Raw genomic sequence first — 23,211 nt, forward strand, 5'->3', positions numbered from 1 at the left:
CCACAATCCCGCTGGTCTCGGTCTCGGACTGTACGGTTGCCGGCGCGCATGAACACCCAGCCTCACCTTGGTCTGTATACTGTAACCTACTCCGTCTGGTTCCTTGGTCTCCTCAGCCATGGCGACACCAGATAGACAAGAGCTCATACGCAACGCGGTCTCGTTCCTCGTCGATCCAAAGGTGACTAATCTGCATGCTCAGTCTCGCGGTCCTGGCTGAACATAGTCACTAGGCTCAGGCCGCTCCCCTCGCTCAACGCGTCCAGTTTCTAGAAGCCAAAGGGTTGACTGGACCCGAGATAGAGGAAGCTATGAGGCAGGCTGCAGCAAACCATACAGCACCACAAGCGTATGGCCCAAGTGCGTATAGTCCCACCTACGGACCTATGCCCTATAATGCCATTCAACCGCTACCACCTCAATGGGACTGGAGAGATTACTTTGTGAGTCTGCTCCATATTTTGGTAGTATCCGCCCTAATATAATGCCGTCAGATCACGGCTGTTGTATCTGGTACAATTGCATACGGTGCAGCGGCGCTATTCCGAGTGAGCCTCATCCGTTACATAATGCTTTCTTGTAGTGACATCCACATCGCAGAAATACGTCTCCCCACATCTCAAACCTCCTTCAGCAACCGCATATGAACAGGACAAGGACGCAATGACTGCGCAGTTCGACGCCGCAGAGGCCCTGCTGAAGGAGATTCAGGCCGAAACGACCGCCGTCCGTGCTGCTGTGGAGGAGCAGAACGAGAAAGTTGCCAAGGTCACAAAAGAAGTGGACAGCGTGGTTAAAGACATGCGAGACGGCGAGGCTAGGACAAGAGACGAGATGCGCGAAATCCGTGAAGAAGTGAACAATGTGCGCGAAATGCTGCCTAAGGTGAGTTTCCGGATTTACACTCCCTTGTGCGCGTTCAATGACACACATTCTTGCAGATGATTGAAAAGAACAAGGAGAGCCACAATCAATCCCTCGCGGAGCTGCAGCAAGAGCTCAAGTCTCTGAAGGCACTTCTCCTCAGTCGGGGACCAGGGATATCCACAGGTCCATCAACACCCATCCTTCCCGGAAAACCCTCTATACCTGCATGGCAACTAGCTGGTGGCCTGGCGAGCCAGGTCTCAACACCGTCTACCCCACCGCCATCTGTGATATCACCCAGTAGTCCTGCGCCTCCTGCCATCAATGGAAAGGGTAAGGATGTCGCTGTCGCAGACTCTGAGTCCCCTTGATGTGTATACTACTTGTATTGTATCGACGCGCATATGCTTCGTATACACTTGGATTCCACTACATATGTCCAGGTATTGCGCGAAGTTGCCAATCGACTGTAAGCGCTTATGACGGCACGAGCGGCTGCAAGCTTCCGGACCAGGGCTCTCCATGACATGTATCTTACTCTATGTCCTAAACCTCGCTCCTTCCTGGGACGTCGTCGACGCTTCTGACTTGCCTTTCATCCATATTCTCTGTCTAGTGCGATGTTCAGCAGCTGGAGGCAAACCGTAGAAAGCTTAGCCCAGTCTCCCAGGAACTCCCAGGACGCGTCGAGTGCTAATGGCGAGGAGACACCAATACGCTCCTCGATAGACGGCATTCGCACATCCCTTTCGTCTTCCTCGCTCCTTGCTGAGTCCGCGTTGAGCAATTTGAGGAAGTCCTTGGCGGCCCAACGACCTGCGAGTCCCAGTGTCGGCCAGACGCAATCGCCTGCTACCTCCCCACCTGCTGCGTCGCCTGCTGCGTCGCCCGCGCAAAGGCCGCGCCCTGCCGGACGGTCGACACTAGAGGATCGATTGCGGGCGAAGCTTGCCAGTGGAGATACGTCGAGCGGCTCTACCCCTGCAGCCTCCTCCAGGGCATCGCCTTCCCCGGTGTCCGCTACGGACCATCCCCTTGCCATCACCCCAAGTGCGTCTCAGGACCAAGACATACCCGTGGTGAAAGGTCCGCCCAATCCCCTCTCCCCCACTTCTGCTCCCCTTCCAGACTCGCCACTGCAGTCGCCGACCACCGAGAATCCGCTTGCCGGGTCGGTTACGGCCCGTACCACTTCGTCGTCACCTCCTCCAATATCGTCAAACGCGCCTGCTGTCTCGAAGGATGGAGAAGAGGCAACCCCTGCGAAGGAAGATAGTCCGCCGCCTGTCGAAGCGAGCGCACTGGCTCCGTCAGTAGAGCCACCATCGTCCGTCGCGGAGTCCGCGCCGGGTTCACAGGATGATACTATCGTAGCTGAGGTTGTCTCGGCGCCGCAAGCGCAAGAGAACGGTGTAGAGGTTGATGAAGCTATTTCTGCAAGTGCTGTTACGCAGGAGAGCTCGACTCCCGCCCAACCTGTGTCGGAGAACTCGCCATTTCCACCCGCGGAGGAGTCCGAGGCTTCCGATATCGGTAGTCCGCTTGGTGTCCCTTCTGATGCTCAAGATGCTCCTGTGGAGGTCTCCGCCGAGGCAGGCCCTGCTGTTGATCTTCTTGCGGACGAACCACTTGCGGAAGACCCTCTCAGCACGGCCAACGGCAATGCAGCTGCCGAAGCTCCTGCGAATGTAGTCAACGGCGGCAAGCCTCTGGAGCCTGCTATCTCTGTCGAAGAAGTCTTGGAGATTCGTTCGGAGACGCCCCGGCCTGCTACTCCCAACGGCAAGATTTCGGACGGTGTCGATGTCGAGGCACTCCAGAAGAGGTTGAAGCTCGTAGAACAACGATTCACAGGTACATCCCTGATGTTTTGTGGTCATTCTGGATGGGCTAACAGTCCGCCTAGATGTCTCGACGTCATTCAAGCGTCTCCAAGCTGAGAAGCTCGCTGCTGACCGAGTCTTGCGCGAGTTGACTTCTGTCGAGAGTGTGACAGAGGTCGACGCACTACGGGACTTCCTCCAGAACATGAGCTTCAAGACAGAGGTGAGTGAAGTTTGTTACTTATCCATCATGCGCAAGTGCCAATCCAAGGACCAGATGGCGCAGGACGAGATCCGACGCCTGACAGGCAAGCTTACGCGTAAGTGCACCGACTTTCGTGGTACACTGTTTGCTCACGTGTCATAATAGGCCAGGACGAACGCATTGAGGAGCTTCGTGATATCCACCGTCTAGAATCCGAGTCTCAAATCGACCAGATCGATCAGCTCAAAGCCCAGGTCGAAGAAGCTGAGAAGCTGCTCAAGGCCTCTCAAAGCTCCACCGCCCAGGCTGAGCAGGAGTCTGCGAAGCGGAAAGCGGAGATCGACAAGCTGCAGAGCGAGCTGAATAAGGCGAAGAACGACGCGAAGGAGGAAGAGGAGAAGAGGACGAAAGCTATTGCTTTGCTGAAGACGGTCAGGCAGAAACTGGTGAAGGCGGAAAAGGAGCGAGACGATGCTGTGAAGGAAGTCAACACGTTGAAGGAGACGGAAAAGGGTGAGCGGGAGAAGGAGAAGGCGGAGAGGGCGAAGCTGCAGGCAGAGATCCAGAAAGTGAACGAGGAGCGGGAGATGGCGGTACAAGGATTGAGAGCGCAGTTCGACAGGGAGGTGACTGCGTTGAAGGAGAAACACGAGAAGGAGCTTGCCACCCTACGAGGGCAGTACGAACTGGAGGCTATCACCGCAAAGGTAAGAGAAAAGCGAGCATTGGTTGTTCGGTTCCAGGGCTGTACTAATATGTGTGTTTCCTCATAGACAACCCATGTCAGGGAGATCGAAAACAAGAAATCGCGTATCGCCGACCTTGAGAGCACAGTCAGAGCATTGTCCAGGGAGAAGGATGAACTTTTCGACCAGGTGCAACTGCGTCAAGCGGAGCTGGAGTCGTCGCAATCTCTTCTCGAGTCCCTACAAGGCCAGAACACCGAGTTGCAATTCCAGCTTCGCGAGGCAAACGATCGAGTCGCGTTGCTCCAGGAGGAGTTTTCTGACATCCGCCACGAACAAGACATGAAGGTGGCATCATCTGGCCCTTCTGCCGAAGAAATCACTCGCCTACTCGCTGCTGCTGAGTCTAAGTATGAGACAAAGCTGAGCGACCTACGCAAGAGATTGGCCGAGGCTGAGCGCGAGCGAGACGAGGGCGAGGCACGCTGGAGCAAGACCTTGACTGAGCGCGCCCGTGAGGTGGAACTGCTCAAAGCTCAGATCAGTTCGTCACAGCAGAGCAAGGACGAGGAGAACCAGGGCGTGCAGGCCTTGGAGAAAGAGATCGAGTCGTTGAAGAGCGAGATCAGGTCGTACCAGATGCAGATCACCGATTTGCATTCGCAGCTGCAGAAGGCTGCGGAGGTTGAGGTTCGTTCATCTACACCTACCCTCTGCGCTATCTAAAGCTGACAATATCTGAAGGCTACGGCTAAGGACCAACTCGCAGAGCTCAGTGCGAAGACTGCCAATTTGCAGCAATTCGCCGACGAGAGCAAGAACCGAGAAGCACAGCTCCGCAGCCAGAACAAGGCGAGTGTTCTTTCTTCCCTAAGTTGTGATTGCACGCTCATTCCCGCCGTACAGACTCTACGCGAGGAACTTCGCAAAGTGCAATCGTCTGTGGCATTGCTCGAGAAGCAGCGAGGGCCAGGTGTGGGATACTGGGCCTCTCGTAATGAGAGCACGTCCGAGCTGCGCTCGCCAACATCATCAGTATCTGAGTTGCCTTCGCGAGAGACGCCGGAGAGAGCCGGCACGCCGTCCGCCCAATCGTCGGATGAGGAAGTCAACTTCGAGTACCTCCGGAACGTCATCCTACAATTCCTGGAACACAAGGAGATGCGGGTGAGTGTGCTCACTGTAGTGATCACGAACCCTCGTGCTCATGCCTTACTAGCCTCATCTTGTGCGAATCCTCTCTACCATCCTCCGGTTCACGCCTCAAGAAACCCGGAGGCTTATCGCAAAAGTATGATCGTAGTAGACAGTGAATACCTTACGTGTCGCGAACCTAGTAACATAACAGCATCGGACTTTGCATACCTTGCGATGGATACCAGGAGCTGGCCCTCTTCATCACTATTGTCATGTGCTTATTTGTACACATTCGTTCCCAATGCATATATCTACAGACATGGATAGCTTGTCTTCCAATAGACATCCAGCGCTAGCGCTGAGCGCTGAGATACGATTCCGAAGCCCAGAGCTGTGCCGCATCTTGGACGCCCATTTGCTCGTCTACTTGGCCGGAACCACCAAGGTCTCGAGCAGTCTAGGGAATGTCGCTGGCTGAACTGACAAGGAACGCTTTCCAGAGTGGTATAACGGCACGAAAAGTGAGCTAATCCTGCGAGATTGTCAACATCTGGGTAATACTTAGCATTCCGTGGCCAGTGGCTCGCCCTGTGCAAGCTGTTCATCTCCAAGAACCTCTCTCATAACGCAGCTCATAGCATCGAGACAGAAATCAGCAGTAAAGAAACACACTCTATAGTCTCGTAGTTCTAAGCGGCTGACTCATTCTTTATAGACTCAGTTCTAGTACTTTTCCGTGACTATCCTGGGGATCCGACTTTGCAGGGATACCTGAAAGAAGCTATACAGGATGGAGTATTATCGCTTCCAATCTTCCTCACGGCCTTCCTCCAGGCAGCCCAGTCCGCCAATCTGCATAACCCTGCAACGCTGGATATGTTATGCAGAGTCGTCCTCGACCATCATTACGCGTCTGGTATGCCTACCATGGGGTCCCTCGTGCCGTTCGGCGAACCAACTACACGCCTGCTGAGCACAGTCCAGTACGCCATGGGGCTCCTGCGCACAGCATTCATGCTACCTGTCTCCCATTTCCATCAATTAACGACATCTGCATCTGAGCTCCTGGTCTTACTTCTGTCCTGTGTGACCGACACCTCTCAGATATCCGCAGCACAGGCGATGTTATACCTCGCCGAGGCAAACGATCTACTGCAAAACGTCCGCTTGCATGCGGAGTTGCGCCCAGTGCTGGAGACATTCGCTTTCTCTTTGAGTATGCTCGTTCCCGATGATCCAAATCAAGCCAGGGAAGCACAGATGATGCATACGCTCCAATTCGCACTCGGTAGAGGCGAGACGGTCCTGAGCGCAAGCTCTGAGACCGATATCGTAGCGTGCAGCTTAATTTTGAACCACCTGGTACGTGTTTTCAAATGTGCATCCCTTGCACTCATCGCTCAGCCCTTCGCCATGCAGATATTCTGCAGAGCGAGCGACTTTGGCTCCGGCGATGGACCACATGCTGTGGCGATCTTCGTTGGGTTGCTTCGAGGCTCGTCATGGGCGCCCTGGATGTTCTATGCACAGCTTATCATCTCCTCATTGACATGCTTAGCGCAAAGCATCAGCCCAACTGGGCCAACAAGAGCATCGGCTATCTGGAGAGCATTCACAATTGGCCGCGTACGTTTCGGATGCACTGGCGCCGTCAACTCCGATTCTGATCTCCTGTTACAGCTACCCCATTTGCTCGCTGCCTTCCGCAAAGCTGGCCGCCCAGAGGCGATCTCAGAATCAGAGTGGGTGAGGTATTCTGTTTTAATAAAGGCGTGACAGAATGATTAACCGATATCTAGCATTCAGCGCTGCAAATCGCACTTCCGCACGTTCTGCAACGCGTCGATTTGTTGGAGAAAGTAGACAACAATGGTCAGCCTGGCGGTTCGGACGCCGGAAGTGACAAGTCCGTAGTGTGAGCACTCACCTTCTACAAGTTTGCTGCATGCTGTAGCTGAGCATATCAGTCAGCACTCGTTCATATCTGAGTTTCTCTACCAGTTGCTCTCAGTCGGAGTCGTCGAGCAAGCGGTAGTGGCGACGATAAACCCTAACCTCTCGAACGACTTCCATCCTCGTGTCGCTACGGAAGCACAAGAAATGGGTGTTGATTTGCCAGTAAGCAGTATCCCAACACGTTCAGCTGACGTGGCGGCTGACACTGTTCAGGGATACTTCGAGGCGAAGCTATGTCCTGAGGCAACCCCAGAAGATATCGAGGTGCTGCTCTACAGAGCATGGAAAGATCCATGTTGCCATGCTGCGTTCGCAGAGGTTGTTGTCAAGGTATGAAGCCAATCACGCCACGCATTCGTGTTACGGGGCTCAATGATCGCATAGCGCTTCACGACGTCCACCAAGAACCTGGATGCAGAGTCACTCGGGTTGGTCTGCAAGATGCTCTCGAAGCATGAGATGGCACTTGACATGTTATCTCTGCATGCGAAGATCTCGGATCTGGTCGCGCATGCTCTGGCATTCATTGAAGATTACGATTGCGAGACTGTTGGTACGTGGGCATGGGTCTTACTTGACCTTCCTCGAAAAGCTGAAGCCCAAAGGCAGGCGACCCTCAGACAGCCGTCAGTCACCTAGGGGATGTCGTTTTGTTCGTCGAGACCACTATTGTGCGGTTCAATGTAGGTACACCCGCTGTTGCGTGTGTGTTCATACCTCAAGACGCGTGCATTGCGCAGCTTGCTTCTTTGTCATTCAAGGTAGGAGAGAGGGTCATCAACCCCGACTATATGCGGACCGCAGGTCTTCAACTGCGACCCGGCGATCTCAAGGGTGATGAGATGCCCGCCTTCAGCTCATGGACCAAAGCACTATTTGACCCGGGGAGCGAGGGTATAGAAGATACCATCTTGAGGTAAGCTGCCTCCTGTGCGCCGCTTGTCATTTGCAGCTGAGCTGTGCTAGAACAACACGTCCCAAGACATTACTCAAAATCACTCCTTCTTTATTCTCTTTCGCGATTGCTCAGGCGATGGATCGCAAGATGGACAAGGAAGTGCTCAACAATGGGATCTCCTATTTCCTAGGACCTCTGCTAAATTGGACGCTTGCTGGCGTCATTCGTTCATTGCTGATGGACATCCAGCGTCGCAGGTACGTCTTCTCCACATGCATGTAGGCGCATTTCTCATTGAATCTCAAGTTACAACGCACCCGTACATCTCGAAGTGCTCAAAACCCTCCTGACCTCATCGTCCTGTCCCCCTACCGTGTTGACGCTATCTGCGCCTAGCGTCCTGCGCCTTTTCCCCGATCCCTTCCCGCAGCATAGCAAGAGATATCTCCAAGATTTCGACCCCAAACCTGTCCGGCAAGCCGCCCGACAAGCACTCGGCCTCCCCGCTGAAGGTTCGTCATCTAGTGTTATATATCATTTCCTGCTCAGACATAGTACACATACAGAGGTACCAAACCCGATGCCTATGGACCCATCGACGACCCAATGGTCAAGCCAGTCACGCCAGCTGATCGCCAACGCCCTCTCTGCCGCGCGGTCAGGGAGGGCTCCTGCGCTCGACATCGATCGCTGTCTGCTGCTCTGTCCCCCCACGAAATTCCTTGGCGCCCTGTGGACACAGCTCCTCCTCGCCGCGACGATGGCCGACATGGAAGCCCCGCGGCGGCTGGCGACGTTCGTGCTCACGGTCCCTCGCTCGCCCCGCTTGCCGCCGCTCCTGCCCATCTTCTTGCACATGGTTCTCCCTTCGCTCGTGGCGTCAGCGGATGGCATGTCCGGCACGGAGCAAACGATCACGGTGGAGCTCCTCGTGGCCGTGATATCCTCGTCGCTGACGGCGGCGTTGCATCTGGAATGGGCCCTGCTCACGACGTGCGGGGAAGAACGCTTTGTCTTGGGACAATCGGTCACATCCATGGCCCGTCGGCTGTCGGCGGATCTGAAAAGACGGGGAGCCGGTACGACCGCCGGGATGATCTTGCAGCGCTTGACGGCGATGCAGCCGTTTGTGGCCAACTTCCCCTCGTTCGCCGCAGAGGTGTAAGAGATGGACAGGGATTGAGCTCAAAGAGATTGTATTTTGCTGTACGAGTCAATCATAGGGATATTATAAACAATACAGTTGGCGACAACGCAAAAAGCGACGGGGCAGACAGAAGCAACCGCGGGAAGCGATCAAGCGTCCGTAGGTGGTGGAGCTACCAAACATATCAGCACCATGTGAAGATTCAGGCCGACGGCACAGCTTACGACAACAAGCGTTTTCTGACGGATCGCAGATCTGATCTGGAGGACAGAGAATAAGGCAAGACGACTCGGCGGATGTCTGAGAGACAACCTTCTTAGTTCCAACGACAAGAGACGAATTGGGAAAAGAAACGGACATACCCTCAGATGTTCCTCGGGAGGAGAGTTCCGCGGGTGGTGGTACTCGGGCTGGATCGTGCTGGAATGGATGCCCCGGTCATGTAGCGCCTTCCGAATCTTCGCTGCGACGGGCATAAAATCGTGCTTCCGAGACGCCATGACATGCACAGACGCGACGATCTTGTTCTCTGAAAGCTGCCAGATATGGAGCTCATGCACCGAAAGCACTCCGTCCACAGCCAAGATCGCATCCCGTGTCTCATCCAACGAAACTGTCGCTGGCACGCCCTGCAACAAAATGAAAGCCGTGCTTTTCACTACGAAGGCAAGTCAGCTTCTTCGTTCAGTATCATCTCTAAAACTTAATCTTCTTACCGAGAGGAAGTGCAGAAGAAAAGATGATGACGGTGATAACGAGACTGATAATTGGATCGAAGTAATACTTCCAGCTCCAACTCGTGAGCCAGATGATAAGACCCGTCGATATGACCCCAACGTTCCCCAACGCGTCGCCCATAACGTGCAGGATCAACGCGCGCATGTTCATCGACCCATGAGAGTGCCCATGACCACCGTGGCCGTGACTGTGGCCGGCATCCTCGTGAAGGGAGTGCGGAACGGAGCTCTCGGACTCGGCGTCGCCTGACAAGAGAGGCGTAGTCTCGTTCGTAATCCGCCTCTCAGCGGACGAATCGTCCACTCCGTTCTCCTCGCGCACATCGCTCGGACGCCCATGTTCCGCCCGAGACCGAGATCGGCGCACGCGCGAACGGGACGGAGAGCGCGAGCGCGCACGTGCGACGTCCTGCGCAGCTTGCACTATGGAAGCACGCGTCGCGGCAGGATGGCCGTACAACGACGAATACGAGGCAGACCGACTGCGAGAATGTGGGCGAGGTGCGGGAGACGAGTGGCTCGCGCGAGGGGTAACTTGCCCATCTTCCAACGCGGAATGAACACTGGGTGGTTTGGAGACGGAAGGGGTCTCCTTTCCATGCTCGTGACCGTGTTCATGACCATGATCTATGCGAACCACAAGATGAATGTGGAAAAGACACAACTACAACATGCTGTAGACGTACCGTGGAATAGGAATAGTCCCACGATATTGGAAGCTAGTCCAAGCGAGCCCACCACAACGACCAGGCGCGGATTCGAGATTTCTGGCAATCGGCGCTCCATCAGTTTCATATACCGAACAGTCTCTTTCTTACATACCTGGAGTGCTAAAGAATCTTTCTATAGCTTCCAGGAAGATGGAGAAGCAGAGAGCGAGTAGAAAGACACCATTGACCAACGCAGCAAGAATTTCTGCACGATGCCAGCCGTAAGAGTAACGGGAGTCAATGTGCGTTTGTTTCGTGAGCTGCCAAAAGATAGATCTGCACGCTTGGAACAGGTGGTAGAAGCGTGCTAGGACGTACCTTAATTGCATAGAGCGCAACCACCAGGCTCAGGACATCACTGGGAACAGACGTCAGACAGTCATACGCGCTGTGTGCAGCCACGGAGATTATTGACTCACTTCAGCATATGAAAACTGTCTGCCACAAGGGCAAGCGAGCCCACAGCATAGCCTGGAGTAGACCGTAGTCAGTGTGCGAGAAGCGTGAATAAGATGAGACCGCAACACACCAACGATGAGTTCAGTGAAGAAGAAGAAGACGTCAATCACGAGCAGGAGTACGATGCGTGCTTCCCGAGACAGCATGGTAGCACGCAGGACTCCTGGTGGAGCAGAGGGAGAGTTGGTGGCGAGGGGAACCGGTCGGCGAGGAAGGTTATAGTCTGGGTTAAGCTATGCCCGCTGCCTCCGCTCCACGTGCGCCGCCCCGTTGTGTCATGCTGCGTGGAACGGCCTGGACTATCTGATAAGATAAGATAACCCCGACGACCATTAGCCTTCCTGTGGGTCGTCTTCCAACCCGACCTTCGCAAGCCTTTGCGCTCTAGACTCCGTTTGCGCGACTAAAGTGGCACCATTCATATGTTCACGAGCACCCCAGCTACAAACCACATTTCGGAAGTGTCGTCCGGACGGTCCCTGGTCCGATTCGGTAGTCGTATGAAGAGAATCGTCCGAGTGTCATGCACTCCTATCAGCAACATTTCGCTCGGAAGAATAGTGAGCTGCCGTTTTGCATTTTGACTCCCACACAGCCTCCATATGTCAGGAAAGAGGGTGGGTGGAAGGAATGTAATGTAGCATTCTAATCACGCGGATGAAGTGAACCATTCCAAGGGCATTCCAAAATATTCACTTCCATAGCTTGCACTGCACATGTTCCATTACAGACTTCTGACCCGTTTACGCAACTGCATGCATTCACCTCAGGTTAGGCAATTGGGTTTCGACTCTTACGACGGGCAAAGGACTATGATTTAAGCAGGGAGATTCATTCGGAATTGTCGGGTCATGCAACGTATCAATGGCAATTCCTACAATTTTTTGTAAGTTCAATTTCTTTCTAGGAATTGCTGTTGGCACGTTGCGTGGCACAGAAGTGTCACCAACGTTTCCTCACTTGGCCCTTCGCGCTTCGCCCCCCCCCGTGTCTTGATGTGGGGTACCGAGCCACGTGACTGGAGGAGTTGTGACTTGTTTGGCAAGAGCCTCTAACTACTCGTCCAAAATTGCCGTCTGCTCTATCGGCATCGGCTACGCTCTCTGCACTTGAGCCTCGCTTTCTACGGTTTCATCTAACCCCAAAGGCCCCTCAGAAACACTAGCCAACGCACCTTTTCTCCAATATGGCCGCCGCAACCTCCATGGCAGCAGCACTGGCTGCGTCCCTCCCCGCACCCCAGGCCGCGCCTGCACCAAGCGCACCCACTTACGAAGCCATCCCTGCGTCGATGGCCAAAGTGATCGATATCGAGGCTGAGATCCCTATAACGAGCGTGCAGCTGGATGCGATAGTGAGTGACTTGCTTCGTCCTCCCCCTCGCCGGTGCGCCTATGCACTTCGGTCTCTGCGGATCGAGGCACATTGGCTCCGACGAGCGTCCCAGGCTTGCGGGCACATGCGCGTGCCCATGGGTCGCTTCCCCCGAGTGGCATCTTTCGCCTGTGTGCCTGTTCCGCGCGTTACGCTGGGGCAAAATTTCTGGGGTCGCGGCTGCATTATCACCCTTTACTGACGGGTGTCTTATTTCCTCATTCATGTATTTGGGCGACGCGCGCGCAATTTGCGTCTGCGGCATGGGCGCATCTGTGCTATGACTGCTGCAGGTCGTCTCGAAGATCACCAAGCACGCAAAAGAGGCTCCGGGGTCGTCAGCCCATGGTCTGCTGCTGGGTCTGGACCTCGACGGCACTTTGGAAGTGTGGAACTCATTCGCTCTCCCTCACCATTCCAATGACGACGACGATAAGTCTGCCAAGGGTGTGGGTTAGTGCTCGTTCATAGCTTCATAGTTATACTATGAGGGCCATATTGAAATAGAGGTTCTATAGCGCGTTACCAATCGTCGATGTTGCGTTCCCTGAAGGAGGTTCAGGCGGACGACAGCGTGATCGGTTTCTATCAGGGCATGACCCTGGGGTCCTTCTTCAACCAGACCTTGGTCGACACCCAAGCAATCCACCAAGAAAGGCTACGACATGGAGGCGTCGTAATTGTGCACGGTAAGAAATTCCTGCTCTCTGGCACGTGTTCCCGTGCGTGGTGGGCTCATTCGAATGTTTTCCTCCCCCACCCAGACATCTCGCAAACCGCACGCGGCAACGCGTCTTTCCGGGCGTTCCGTCTCACGAAGGCGTTCCTAGACGCCTACAAAAGGCACAACTTCTCGACCTCGAGGTGATTGACGTCGCACGGGCGAAGAGAATGACGCGATGCTGACGGAGATCTGGTGCTGCAGCCTAATCGACCATCGGCTGACGTTCTCCACCATCCTGGAGGAGGTGCCGCTCAAAATCCGGACGAACGCGCTCGTGAGCTCGTTCCTCGGTGCGCTGTCGGAGGCGACGCCATCGACAACGACGCAGTCGAGCCCTGCGCTGGCAACGTCGTCCGCAGCCATCCCACCATCGTACTCGCGACTGAACCTGGGCACGGGCAACACGGCGCGGAACCTGGAGATGGTGGTCGAGGCGCTGGACAACTACAAGACGGAGGAGGGCAACCTGGCATATCTGCAGCGGCAGATTGCGCGGGAGAGGGCAAAGGCGGAGGCGTACGTGGCGAAGCGCAAGGAGGAGAACGCGACACGGATAGCGGCGGGGCTGGCACCGCTTCCGGAGGAGGACGTGAGCAGGCTGTTCAAGATCCCGCCGGAGCCGAGCCGACTGGAGAGCATGCTGCTGTTGGGGCGGATCGATGCTTATGGGAAGAGCCTGGAGGAGACGGCAAGTACCGGGTTGGTGAAGATGTACGCGGCCAAGGCGAACGCAGGGAACTGAGGCGATGTAGAATATTATGTAGCGCTGGCTGGTGCTGCCGTTGTACGAGGATGAGGTCCGGCCGCCCGTCCGCCCGGGACCGCTCCCTGGCGTCCCTGGCGATGCACACGGCCGGCCTACCGCTCGCTATGACGGCCACGCCTCGCAGCAGACACCGGCACAGCGTGAAGCACCAGATTCTGGCGGGAGAGAACATGCAGAGAATGTGCGGATTCCCACCACATTCGCTCCACATTCTCCCCCATGTTCTCCAGGACGGCGAATCTGTAGACTATATGCATGTTGCCTGGACAATCTCATCATGTTCTCTAGTTCTCAATTTGGTAGCCTCGAATAGCTCAAGATAAGTGATATTGAGATGACTTTCTGTCTGATAGGTTATCGATGCCACGGCCTTGGATGCGCATTGATTTGTAAGCGTGGATTGCGTCGAGATCACGATCCCAAGTTGTACCAGTACACTACTACTCTAGGTCTGCATCGATCTCAACCACTGCTCATCCATCTACTGTCGACAGTCGACCTCGGGCTGTCACCATGCTCGACAAACCATCCTGGCAACAACCGAAATGATGCAAGTGCAAAAGCAAGTCTCGAAGAAGGCTCTCGGATACGACGTCTTTGGTCTGTGAGCTGTCTACACAAGGAACGCGCACTTGCAGTGGTGCAGGTCAGCAGCCAGAAAGCCGTACCTCAAGGCGAGACTCAAGAGCGGATCCGAGTGCAAAGAGAACCTGGAGAACCACTGTTGAGCAATGGATGTGCGCGGACTGTACGCGAGGATCTGTCCAGTGCCGATGTTGCAGACCGGGAGGGCGGAGCACTCAGTACGTTGTCGATGGTGTCGGAAGACTCGATCTCGCATCATCATGGTTCTTGGCAACGTCTCCTGGCCGTACTAGTATGTCCCGAGTCTCATCACCGCCTACACTTGCCATTTGGGGGACATCTCTGGACTCTGCAACCGACACGCCTCCTTCGCCGTCTTCCTCACTACTAGTCAGCTGGCCCTTTAGACAACCATGAAAATGACTGTGCCGGATCCTCTGGTGTTTTCGGTCCTTACTGGGGATAGTGACTTGTCTACGCCGGTGCCCTTGTTCGAGAAATTCCCCCCTATCTGTCTCGCGATCCTCCATTCCGAGCCGGCCAACATCTTTGAGTATTTTCCTATCCTGGGTGCTGAGAGACGCCTGGACGCAAAGCGCGCCATCATCAAGTTGTGTCTTGAAACATATCCCAATACTTCCCGGAAGCTGGCACATTCCCTTCTCACAATGTGCAAACTCATGCCGGTTTCTGGCAGGGTTAACTCCTACATATACGGACGTCACTTGAAACTCAAGGAGATGCGCTGCTTGTGGTGTATGTCGATCAGCTGCCTCACCAGCTGCAGCATCCTCGCTGCTAGCGGGCACTCTACAAGCCGCGCGCTAGCTTTCATCCGGCGTCCCAGCTATCTTTTGTAGTTACGTAGGCATTCATGTCCGTCTTGAATCTGTGTGCCTAAATTATCATCGCGCGGTGAATATGCGGTCCAGTATAACCTCGCAAATGGAGCACGCGGGATGTGGCAACATGTGCGCTGACAAATTGATGAATTCTTGATATGGCACCAGGTAAGCCAAGCTTCGTGGTATCCGGATCTGTCCTAAATTGTCTACGTTAGAGAATGTGTGGCGAATATGGAAGGGAATGTGTGGAGAATGCGTGGCTCTGTGAGAGGATGAACACGCATTCTCCTTTCTCGGAGAATGTGGCGGGAATGTGGGGAGAACGTGGTGGGAATCTGCTCATTGCCGCCGTGTTCTCCTCCCTCCGAAATCTGACGTTTCACGCGGTGCGGGCGCAGCGCACGTCCTCGTCGTGTCTCTTCACGCGCCAGACACGCGCCAGACACGCGCCAGACACGAGCTCATCTCTGATGCATGAAAGTGCCATGTGAATAGAGTCGATCGAGGCCCGAAGAGAGCGCCGTGCACGGTAAGTAGCGGAGAATAAGGTCAGGCGTGGGACTGGCCGAGGACCCTTTTATTTATTTTCGCGCGTCGGTTGCTGGCTTGCCTGTTTCCTTACGTCTCCCCGCGTCCCTCTTCACCTCCCCAAGCCTCGCGCCCAACCGACGACGACTCTCGTCTAGTTGCTCGCGTCCCGGCCTACATAAACCCGCTCTCACTCTTTTCAAAGAGCAGGCCCATCCAGTCCTTCCCCTACCCTCCCTACAGACGTCGCTCCCTCACCCCCCATCCATCCTACCGACAATGTACTTTTCCAAGGCCATCGTTGTCTGCTCCCTCGCCCTCTCCGCGATCGCGAGCCCCCACCTCCTCCGCAGCGCCCACCACCGCGAGCTCGCCCACCGCGCGGCCATCCCCAACGCCGCCCCCGAGCCCGTCGTGGTCCCCCAGAAGAAGAAGCGCGCCAGCTCCAGCCGCTGCAAAGTCCGCTCGAGCAGCGCTGCGGCGCCCACAACCACGTCCGTAGCCCCTTCTTCCTCCTCGTCAAGCGTGATCCACTCTACAACTGCCACCCACGCCGTCTCTAGCTCCATCATCCCGCCCCAGAACGTCGAGAGCGCGCCCCCTTCGTCCTCGACCCCCGAGTCCACCAAGGCCGCTGAGCCCACCACGTCCGCACAGCCGCAGCCGCAGCCGACTACTTCCAAGGCTGCGCCGACTACCACCAAGGCTGCCGCTCCCACCACCTCGGCGTCTTCTGGCTCCTCTGCCAGCGACCCGCTCGGCATCTTGACGGGTACCCACTCCGGTGATGGTGCGTCCTCCGTGTACAATTCACCTTTTTCGCTCCTTCCTTACTAGCGTTGTCTCAGGTACTTTCTACGGGACCGGTCTTGGTTCGTGCGGTATCACCAACTCGGACACCGACTTCATCGTGGCCATCTCGCACATCATCTACGACGCCTTCCCGTAAGTCCATCTGACACTTCCCAGCACACGGACACTCACCTCCCCTGCAGTGGCTATACCAGTGGCAACCCTAACAACAACCCGGCCTGCGGCAGGAAGATCCGGGCTACCTGTGCGTATCATGGTATCCTGGGATTCTTTCATCCATCATACTCACATTCAGTCGACCCTTAGACCAGGGCAAATCCGTCGAGGTTACGGCCGTCGACCGCTGCGTGGGTTGTGCGGAGTTTGATCTCGACTTCTCCCCCTCAGCATTCGACCAGCTTGCCGACCCGTCCATCGGCCGCCTTCACGGCGTCCAGTGGCAGTGGATCTCGTAAACGCGCTGCGATCCTGACCTCCACACATTCCTATCCCATCATTGCAATCACGCAAGATACGATACAACCTCAACCTTGCTGTCCATAATCCCCTACCGCAAGTCATCGTGTTCGGCTCTCTTTATTAGCTTTTCTATTCGGTCTCGTCTCGCTTTCTCTCGTCCGACCCTCGGCGCCAGGGGCGTCACTCGTCGTGTTCCGGCCCCTGCGTGCAGAGGGCGGGCGACGGTCATAGGGAGGGTTAGGATATATACCGTGTTGTATTGCATGCAATAACTGGCACACGGCGGTGTATCGATCCGCAGCGTAGCATACCATTACATATATGTTTGACTGTGACATGGATGCACGATGGGCCGTGCGGAGCGCGGTTGGCGGCGGCTGCTCGGGAGGAGTCTGTCGGCCGGGATCGTATGTGATTTCATGTAGCCATTCGGAAGCAATCAAAGAATGTTACAGAATTGTGTGGGGACTCGGGTGTTGCGGTTGGCTGTGCGAATCGCGTATGTAACTGGGCACGTTTGGGATCATTTGATCTCTGCCTTCCCCATGTGCTCCGGGAAGTCAAGGCGTAGTTGCAGTCTTCCGGGGAGTGTCGGCGTTGTGCAAGCATAGCTGGACGTCTGTGACGGGGAAGTGAGACCGGGGCGGCGACAGGGAAGTGAAGCCTGTCGCGAGTTCTTGTTTGACAGCTGGCCGTCGGGGCAAGTGCCCTAACGTGGCAGCCTCGGGCGGGAGGAATTGTCATGGACACAGCCCGTAGCCAGACTGGGCCGGAAGTTGGCGGTGAAACGCAGGAAGCTCCCCGAGTGCGCCATAAGACGTGCTATATTTGTAGAGCGGTGGGAGGTACGGCACGCATTCCCATGTTTTCGTGCATAGAAAAGTCGACGAAAGCGTGAGGCAAGAGGCAACCCCCCGACGTGTACCCGGGTTTTCAAAGGCTTTCGTTTTGAACAGCCACATATTTACGAACGACTTACCTCGTGCCTCTCCTTTTCATAGATATATTCCCGGTCGAAACCCCCGGAATGCCTGCCGTGAGGCCGAGCTGTGCGCCCTCTGAGCCCGACTCCCGACGCGTCGCGGTCACGTGGCGTACCGTTGGCTGCGGGAGGGATTAGATAATAAGTCATTAGATAGAGATCGCATCTTGAGCAATCGATGTCGCCGGACATGGCACCAACGTCTTCGCTCAACATGTACTCTCGTCCCAGACCGAGGCTTCCCTGGGCCAATGGGCGTGCAAGAACAAGAATTCAGTCACTCCGCAGTGATAGCCGAATTGGTCGCCAGGCCCCTGTCTGACATCGCCCAAGAACTCCATGCGCTGCGTCTGGAGAACATCCGACTCACAGAAAGCTTCCAACATATCTCGGACACGCTGGCCGTACTCTCACCCGTGAGCATCATGGCTGTGCCCTTGACGTCGGCTTAGACGTTCTTTCCGTCTTGCGACTAGGAAAACGCTCGTAACAAGAACGAGAATAGGATATTGCGCGCAGCGGTCAAATACCTCATGCAAGAGGGCGGGGTATGCGGCTCTTGTCGTTTTCCCCAACTCTAATAATAATGACACGATGCCACACAGTTTCTGCAGCCCGTTCCGAAGGTCCCACTGCATATCACGTCCTTTCCACCGGAGGTGCTTCTTCGCATATTCAGAGCCACCGTCCCCCCCTGGCACGAATGCGACCCCTCGGTGATGCGCCCCTGGAACCCCTGGCTGGACGAGCTCCGGTTCCGCAAGAACCTCGTCCTCGTCTGCAAAGCCTTCGCGGGCCCCGCGACGGCGGTCCTGTACGAGGACATCGTCCTCCGCCGCATGGGCCAGATCCCGGCCCTCGCCAGCACGCTCTCCTCCGGCACCGGGCGCGCCCTCGGGCCCCTCATCCGGCACATACGTATCGACTCGTGCGTCATCTGGGCGCCCTGCGCGGACGTCGTGCGGGAGGACGTCATGTATGTCCTCCGGCAGTGCCCCGCGCTGTGCTCCTTCGCATTCCATCCGCACCCGAACTTCCCCACCGCCCACTCGCCGCGCGAGGACGACGCGGCGGACGCCTGGGACGGGTTCAACCCGGACTGGGTCCTGCACGACCACACAGACGAGATGGGCCGGCTGCTGCAGGACAAGCTCGCTGCGGGCCTCCGCGAGCTGGATATCTCGATGACGCTGTCCGAGGTGCAGGTCGTCGAGCTGCACGGGCTGCTGTCGGCCGCGAGCTCACTCCGGACTCTCAAGCTAGGACCGGTCAACACCCCCTATGGATTCGTAGAGGATAGGTCGTCTCTTCCCCCACTCGAGCTGCCGCGGCTGGAGGAGCTGCAGATGTACGTGGACCACGCGCCCTTCACCGACTACGTGGCCTGCAAGTGGGTGCTCCCGAGCCTCACGGACCTCACCGCGATCCACTGCGGGTACGTCCCCGACACGCTGCTCGAGGCGCACGGCCGCCGCCTCACCTACCTCCACATATCCCCGGAGAAGAAAGACCGGATCTTCGACTACAGCTGGAAGCGGTGCCTGCTCGAGGGGCTCTCCTTCCTCTCCTCATGGTGCCCCGTGCTCGAGCACCTCGTCTTCCCCGCGTCGGGGCAGCTTGCCTCCGCCTCGCACATCATCGCCGCCCTGCGCTCGCCCACCCTGCGCTTCCTCGACATCTGGTGCCACACGTGCTCCGCGTCGCGCGAGAGCGTCGAGGCCGAGACCGCGCGCGCGCGCACGGCGGACCGCCTGCCCGCGCTCGTGCGTATCCGCCGCCTGCGCAAGGTGCCCCGCGTCGAACTGCCCGTCGTGTGCCACCCGGCGTTCGTAGAGGGCGACGACGACGACGACGCGCGCCTGCGCCGCTTCCCGGGCATGTTCGTCGTGCAGACCGCGTGGTGCGTCGCGCCCGACATCGGCCTCCAGCGCGACCTGCCGTGGTTCGTGCACCTCCCGCCGGAGGAGGACGAGTCGGGGACGTTCGTGTACGAGTCCGAGTCCGGGTCGGCGGAGGGCGAGGACGAGAAGGAGGACGGCGAGATCGGCGAGGACGACGAGGGTGGGGGGGCGGAGGGGGCGTCGGACGAGGGGTACGACCCGTCGGACAACGAGATCGTGTCGTCCGAGGGGTCGAGCGAGACGGACGAGTCTGAGGCGCAGATCTCTGAGTGGGAGTTGGACGTGCCTGCGCTGAAGGAGGCGCGGCTGAAGGAGGTGTTCGATCGGGAGACGGTGCTGGGCATGTTCCGGGCAAGCCAGAAGCACGACGGCGCGTCTCTGGGAGACATCGACGAGCCTTTGGATGGTGAGACTGCCGGAGACGCGGAAGAAGGAGAAGCGGAGCCACGGACAGCGTCCACTGCCGAAGATAGCTAGGATTTACTGCTGTACCATTGCACACCTTTCGGAGGAGCCTACTATCAAATTAACCTGTACAACACTACCAACACATATCAATCCATAGAGGAAATTCATGTCTATGCATCAAGTCTACTGCGAGGAACATACGTCGTCAGAGAACGGTCACTAGCACCCTTCCCAGTACGACGACTCTGGAGAGTCTTGAACCGCCTCGCTGACGGCGGCGGCGAGGCCATCGTCCGTGCTAGAAGCTCGGTTGCCTTGACCAACAAGCGTCGCGACGAGGTCGAGCACCAGGCGCCGCACGGGCGATTTACTGGGCAACTTCGCGTATGGTCCCGGGATTTTCCCGCGCGTCGGGTGCGCGATTGAGAAGTATGGGATTAGACGTGATCGTAAGGCGGAGTATGTCTGAGGTAAAAATTCGAGGGGTTAGCGTGAACTTGAAGGGATGGAATTACCATGGCCGGATGGGAAAATAGGTACTTACGCTAGGTTGCAGCAGTCTGGACCGGCGTTGCGTGAGGCGAAGGAGTAGCCGGACAATTGTCTGCTCGCAGGATCAGCGAGGATCTAGAATAATTGACAGGGGTTAGGAGATCGGACTGACCTCCGTCGTTGCTGGGTTATTGCCCCCTAGCTCCCACAGCGTCTTCGGGAGATGCAAGATCCACTGTTCTAGCTTCAAGTCCTGCTCGGGGCTGTTACCCACTTTGAAGGTGCCTATGTACTCCCTTTCTCCGTCCAGCTGACAATGCGACTTGAGTGGGTATGCATATTCGGCAAAGGTAGAACACTGCTGACCAGTAACAATCTTCCGATGAAGTCGATTGTGTGCCTCTTCACTGCCGAAGTGGATGAAGCTTTGATAGCATGCTCTGCAACGACGGAAAAAACCGAATCGGTAGGTTCCGCTATATCGGAGTGCCTGCTGTTCACCAGAGACCAAATCGTGGGCAGCAAGGCGATATATGCCTGCGGCGTGATGGGCCTTGGTAGCGTGATTTGCGAGCTGGAAGTGGATGCCTGTCCTCGAAGGAGCTGGGTGATATACACGCTGACGCGCTCTATTTGGCGCGCCTGCGTGGTCGACGTAGGTACGCTGGGAGCTACGCGGCCGTTACGTCCAAATCGGGAGTTCTTACGGGATGATCCCTGAGGTGGGGTGTCTCGTTGAGAAGCCAGGACCAGGAAGGACGAAAGCTCGCAATAGATGAGGTTGAGGTCTTGAAACGCCTGCTCGATCTTGATGTCGCGTCGAGCGTTCGGAGCGTTTACAGCAAATGGGAAATACGGAGAGAGGTATGAGAGGATGGTATGCAACTCGGCTTCCGCGGCTTCATGCGAAGTCCCTGACTGTATGACTAAGATGATGGGACTAGCGATAACATTGCGATGCATTCCGTGACGTACCTCCGCAGAGTCTTGCAGCAGGCGGCCGTAAAGGCTACGGCATATTCGGCAGAACACAATGACCATCTGGAGCTCGGTCTCTGGGGGATTCGCACTTGGGGAAAACACGGTTGGTGCGCAATCTAAAAATGTCGACACCAGAGTCGGATGTAGCGTGCGTGCTAGATGCTGAGGAACTGTGAGGAGATGGCGCTCGAAAGCCGATGCAAATGACTTGCCGCGACACAAGTGATCTCCACGTCAGTCCCTGACCCGGCTTGTCCTTCCCGGAGGAGTGCGACCGCCGCATCAACATCCGTCAGGTCATGAAAAGACCAGGCGGAGCTACAAGACTCGGAGAGAAGTGAAAACTGGCCAACGAATGATTCTCCGCCATTTTCTGAGACCTCTGGCAACCAGACCCTAGTGTCCCCCAACCGTAAGGGGTCAGCTCCGCTCCGGAAAGAGCTTGGCTGGAGAAGAGCATCAAAAGCGCCGAAGGCTGACGTGGATGCGAAGGAAGAAGAAAGGTACCACGTCGGCGTAACGAGTACGGAGCTAGACAACTCTGACCCGTCCTTCGAGCTCCATGACGAAGCCACAGCGCGGCTTAGGAAGGATTCAAGGGACTTGAGCACGATAAGCTTCGACTGCAGGCCACGCAAGAGATGAGTGGTCTTTGAAAGCTCTGTAAGGGTAGACGGGAGCTTACTGCCGGTGATAGGACGACACTGGCTGTAGATGTCGCCAGAACTGGACCCACATCTGGGAAACCCCGCCGTTAGCAGAATGACAGAGGCCACGACCGCGATCGTACGAACCACCACCTTCCCCAAATGTTGTTCCTGCATTCAAGATGCCGAGGTAGCCCTCCATAACCCTCCGCCCGTGACTGCCACTCCCAGGTTGCATCCAACCCTCGGTGACAATCTCTGGAATATACTCGAGGTAAATGTCCAGGAATCGGACAGCGTCTATGCGAATTTCAGGGAAGATATGGGTTTGTGCTGACGTCGTGAAAAGTAGCAGAACTGGGGTATGTGGTACGAGGTCGTCCTATGTCACGAGGGAGTAAGGGGACTGTGTGCGAGGCAAATTGCATGTCACTCACTCGGGGGACTTGGCGGAAAAGCCACGAGAAGAATGACCACAGTGTTCTACGAACGCTCGCGTCCTGTAGAATCAAGTAAGTTGTCAAGTCTTCCATTTGGCACGGGCCACCTACCTCGTCGCTAACTAGACGAACACAACCGTTGATCAACGGCGTGAGCTGTGCAAGGATCAGCTCCCGATGAGCCTCCAATAGCTCTCGCAACCCAAGGATTGCATCTAACAGCTGTAAATACTGACTGAAACTGATGAAGGTCTTTGAACAAACCTCTGCGTGTGGTAGCATTATAATGTTTCATGTGATTGATGAGGGCGTCGAACGTGAGTCTCCTCTTGGTGCTAGGGGCATCAGCATCTTTCTCGATGGCGATGCTCTGAGTGGGTAAGGCGATGGCTGTAGGCATCATGAGTTGACATAAAGTAGAAGCTGTGTGGCACTCACATCTCGCCTTGAAGGCGGTGTCTACGACGTTGCTGGGGGCTTGCTTGCCCTTCCCTAGCTTCAGTTTGGCTTTCTAGAGTCAACGTTAGCATACACTATTCGATGACACTCGCTGAAGCTCAATATGTACGGCAAAGTCTGCGGCTTTGTCCTTCTTCTTTTTGTTACTTTTTGGCATGGTGGTAGAACCCAGAACCTCTGCG

At 56.1% G+C, this 23,211-nt stretch overlaps 6 protein-coding genes across 6 annotated transcripts; 4 read left to right on the forward strand and 2 right to left on the reverse strand.

The window, feature by feature from the left end:
- Positions 1–43: 43 nt before the first annotated feature.
- On the forward strand, positions 44–5,022 carry DICSQDRAFT_151391 (uncharacterized protein). The gene is made up of 13 exons (XM_007360409.1): positions 44–181; positions 234–443; positions 495–548; positions 601–885; positions 942–1,167; positions 1,996–2,721; positions 2,774–2,913; positions 2,968–3,010; positions 3,061–3,602; positions 3,669–4,271; positions 4,326–4,433; positions 4,488–4,748; positions 4,801–5,022. The coding sequence occupies exons 1-13, from the start codon at positions 119–121 to the stop codon at positions 4,876–4,878; spliced, it is 3,339 nt and encodes a 1,112-aa protein (XP_007360471.1). The 5' UTR covers positions 44–118; the 3' UTR covers positions 4,879–5,022.
- Positions 5,023–5,182: 160 nt separating this feature from the next.
- Positions 5,183–8,737, forward strand: DICSQDRAFT_46819 (uncharacterized protein; the record flags this gene model as incomplete). The annotated part of the gene is made up of 13 exons (XM_007359796.1): positions 5,183–5,239; positions 5,298–5,376; positions 5,434–6,080; positions 6,138–6,344; positions 6,399–6,464; positions 6,518–6,633; positions 6,686–6,836; positions 6,888–7,004; positions 7,059–7,223; positions 7,280–7,357; positions 7,415–7,590; positions 7,641–7,829; positions 7,879–8,737. 13 exons carry the CDS (start codon positions 5,183–5,185, stop codon positions 8,735–8,737), a joined length of 2,907 nt encoding a protein of 968 aa, XP_007359858.1.
- Positions 8,738–8,868: 131 nt separating this feature from the next.
- Positions 8,869–10,771, reverse strand: DICSQDRAFT_164859 (cation efflux protein; the record flags this gene model as incomplete). Its single annotated transcript, XM_007360410.1, has 9 exons — positions 8,869–8,891; positions 8,944–9,019; positions 9,082–9,377; positions 9,436–10,083; positions 10,143–10,223; positions 10,279–10,426; positions 10,485–10,524; positions 10,586–10,637; positions 10,696–10,771. 9 exons carry the CDS (start codon positions 10,769–10,771, stop codon positions 8,869–8,871), a joined length of 1,440 nt encoding a protein of 479 aa, XP_007360472.1.
- A 964-nt stretch (positions 10,772–11,735) lies between these two features.
- On the forward strand, positions 11,736–13,521 carry DICSQDRAFT_131287 (uncharacterized protein). The gene is made up of 5 exons (XM_007360411.1): positions 11,736–11,979; positions 12,293–12,452; positions 12,518–12,688; positions 12,764–12,863; positions 12,925–13,521. Exons 1-5 carry the CDS (start codon positions 11,812–11,814, stop codon positions 13,463–13,465), a joined length of 1,140 nt encoding a protein of 379 aa, XP_007360473.1. The 5' UTR covers positions 11,736–11,811; the 3' UTR covers positions 13,466–13,521.
- Positions 13,522–16,234: 2,713 nt separating this feature from the next.
- On the forward strand, positions 16,235–16,715 carry DICSQDRAFT_47249 (barwin-like endoglucanase; the record flags this gene model as incomplete). Its single annotated transcript, XM_007359824.1, has 3 exons — positions 16,235–16,392; positions 16,443–16,504; positions 16,567–16,715. 3 exons carry the CDS (start codon positions 16,235–16,237, stop codon positions 16,713–16,715), a joined length of 369 nt encoding a protein of 122 aa, XP_007359886.1.
- A 1,204-nt stretch (positions 16,716–17,919) lies between these two features.
- Positions 17,920–23,186, reverse strand: DICSQDRAFT_176739 (uncharacterized protein; the record flags this gene model as incomplete). Its single annotated transcript, XM_007360412.1, has 15 exons — positions 17,920–18,117; positions 18,178–18,249; positions 18,307–20,475; positions 20,555–20,614; positions 20,675–20,812; positions 20,869–21,420; positions 21,478–21,645; positions 21,696–22,106; positions 22,169–22,221; positions 22,278–22,512; positions 22,568–22,630; positions 22,682–22,785; positions 22,835–22,960; positions 23,009–23,081; positions 23,139–23,186. The coding sequence occupies 13 exons, from the start codon at positions 23,184–23,186 to the stop codon at positions 20,230–20,232; spliced, it is 2,277 nt and encodes a 758-aa protein (XP_007360474.1). The 3' UTR covers positions 17,920–18,117; positions 18,178–18,249; positions 18,307–20,229.
- Between the last annotated feature and the right edge of the window lie 25 nt (positions 23,187–23,211).

Source organism: Dichomitus squalens (genome assembly GCF_000275845.1).
Source record: "Dichomitus squalens LYAD-421 SS1 unplaced genomic scaffold DICSQscaffold_1, whole genome shotgun sequence".
NCBI lineage: Eukaryota > Fungi > Basidiomycota > Agaricomycetes > Polyporales > Polyporaceae > Dichomitus > Dichomitus squalens.

What these genes read in the sequence shown, in the direction of transcription:
- DICSQDRAFT_151391 (XM_007360409.1), top strand. Translation starts at nt 119, where the DNA reads ATGGCGACACCAGATAGACAAGAGCTCATACGCAACGCGGTCTCGTTC. An exon ending in CGTTCCTCGTCGATCCAAAG is followed by an intron (nt 182 to 233) that starts GTGACTAATCTG and finishes CATAGTCACTAG; the next exon opens with GCTCAGGCCGCTCCCCTCGC. An exon ending in TGGAACACAAGGAGATGCGG is followed by an intron (nt 4,749 to 4,800) that starts GTGAGTGTGCTC and finishes ATGCCTTACTAG; the next exon opens with CCTCATCTTGTGCGAATCCT.
- DICSQDRAFT_131287 (XM_007360411.1), top strand. Translation starts at nt 11,812, where the DNA reads ATGGCCGCCGCAACCTCCATGGCAGCAGCACTGGCTGCGTCCCTCCCC. An exon ending in TAAGTCTGCCAAGGGTGTGG is followed by an intron (nt 12,453 to 12,517) that starts GTTAGTGCTCGT and finishes GAGGTTCTATAG; the next exon opens with CGCGTTACCAATCGTCGATG. An exon ending in CACAACTTCTCGACCTCGAG is followed by an intron (nt 12,864 to 12,924) that starts GTGATTGACGTC and finishes CTGGTGCTGCAG; the next exon opens with CCTAATCGACCATCGGCTGA.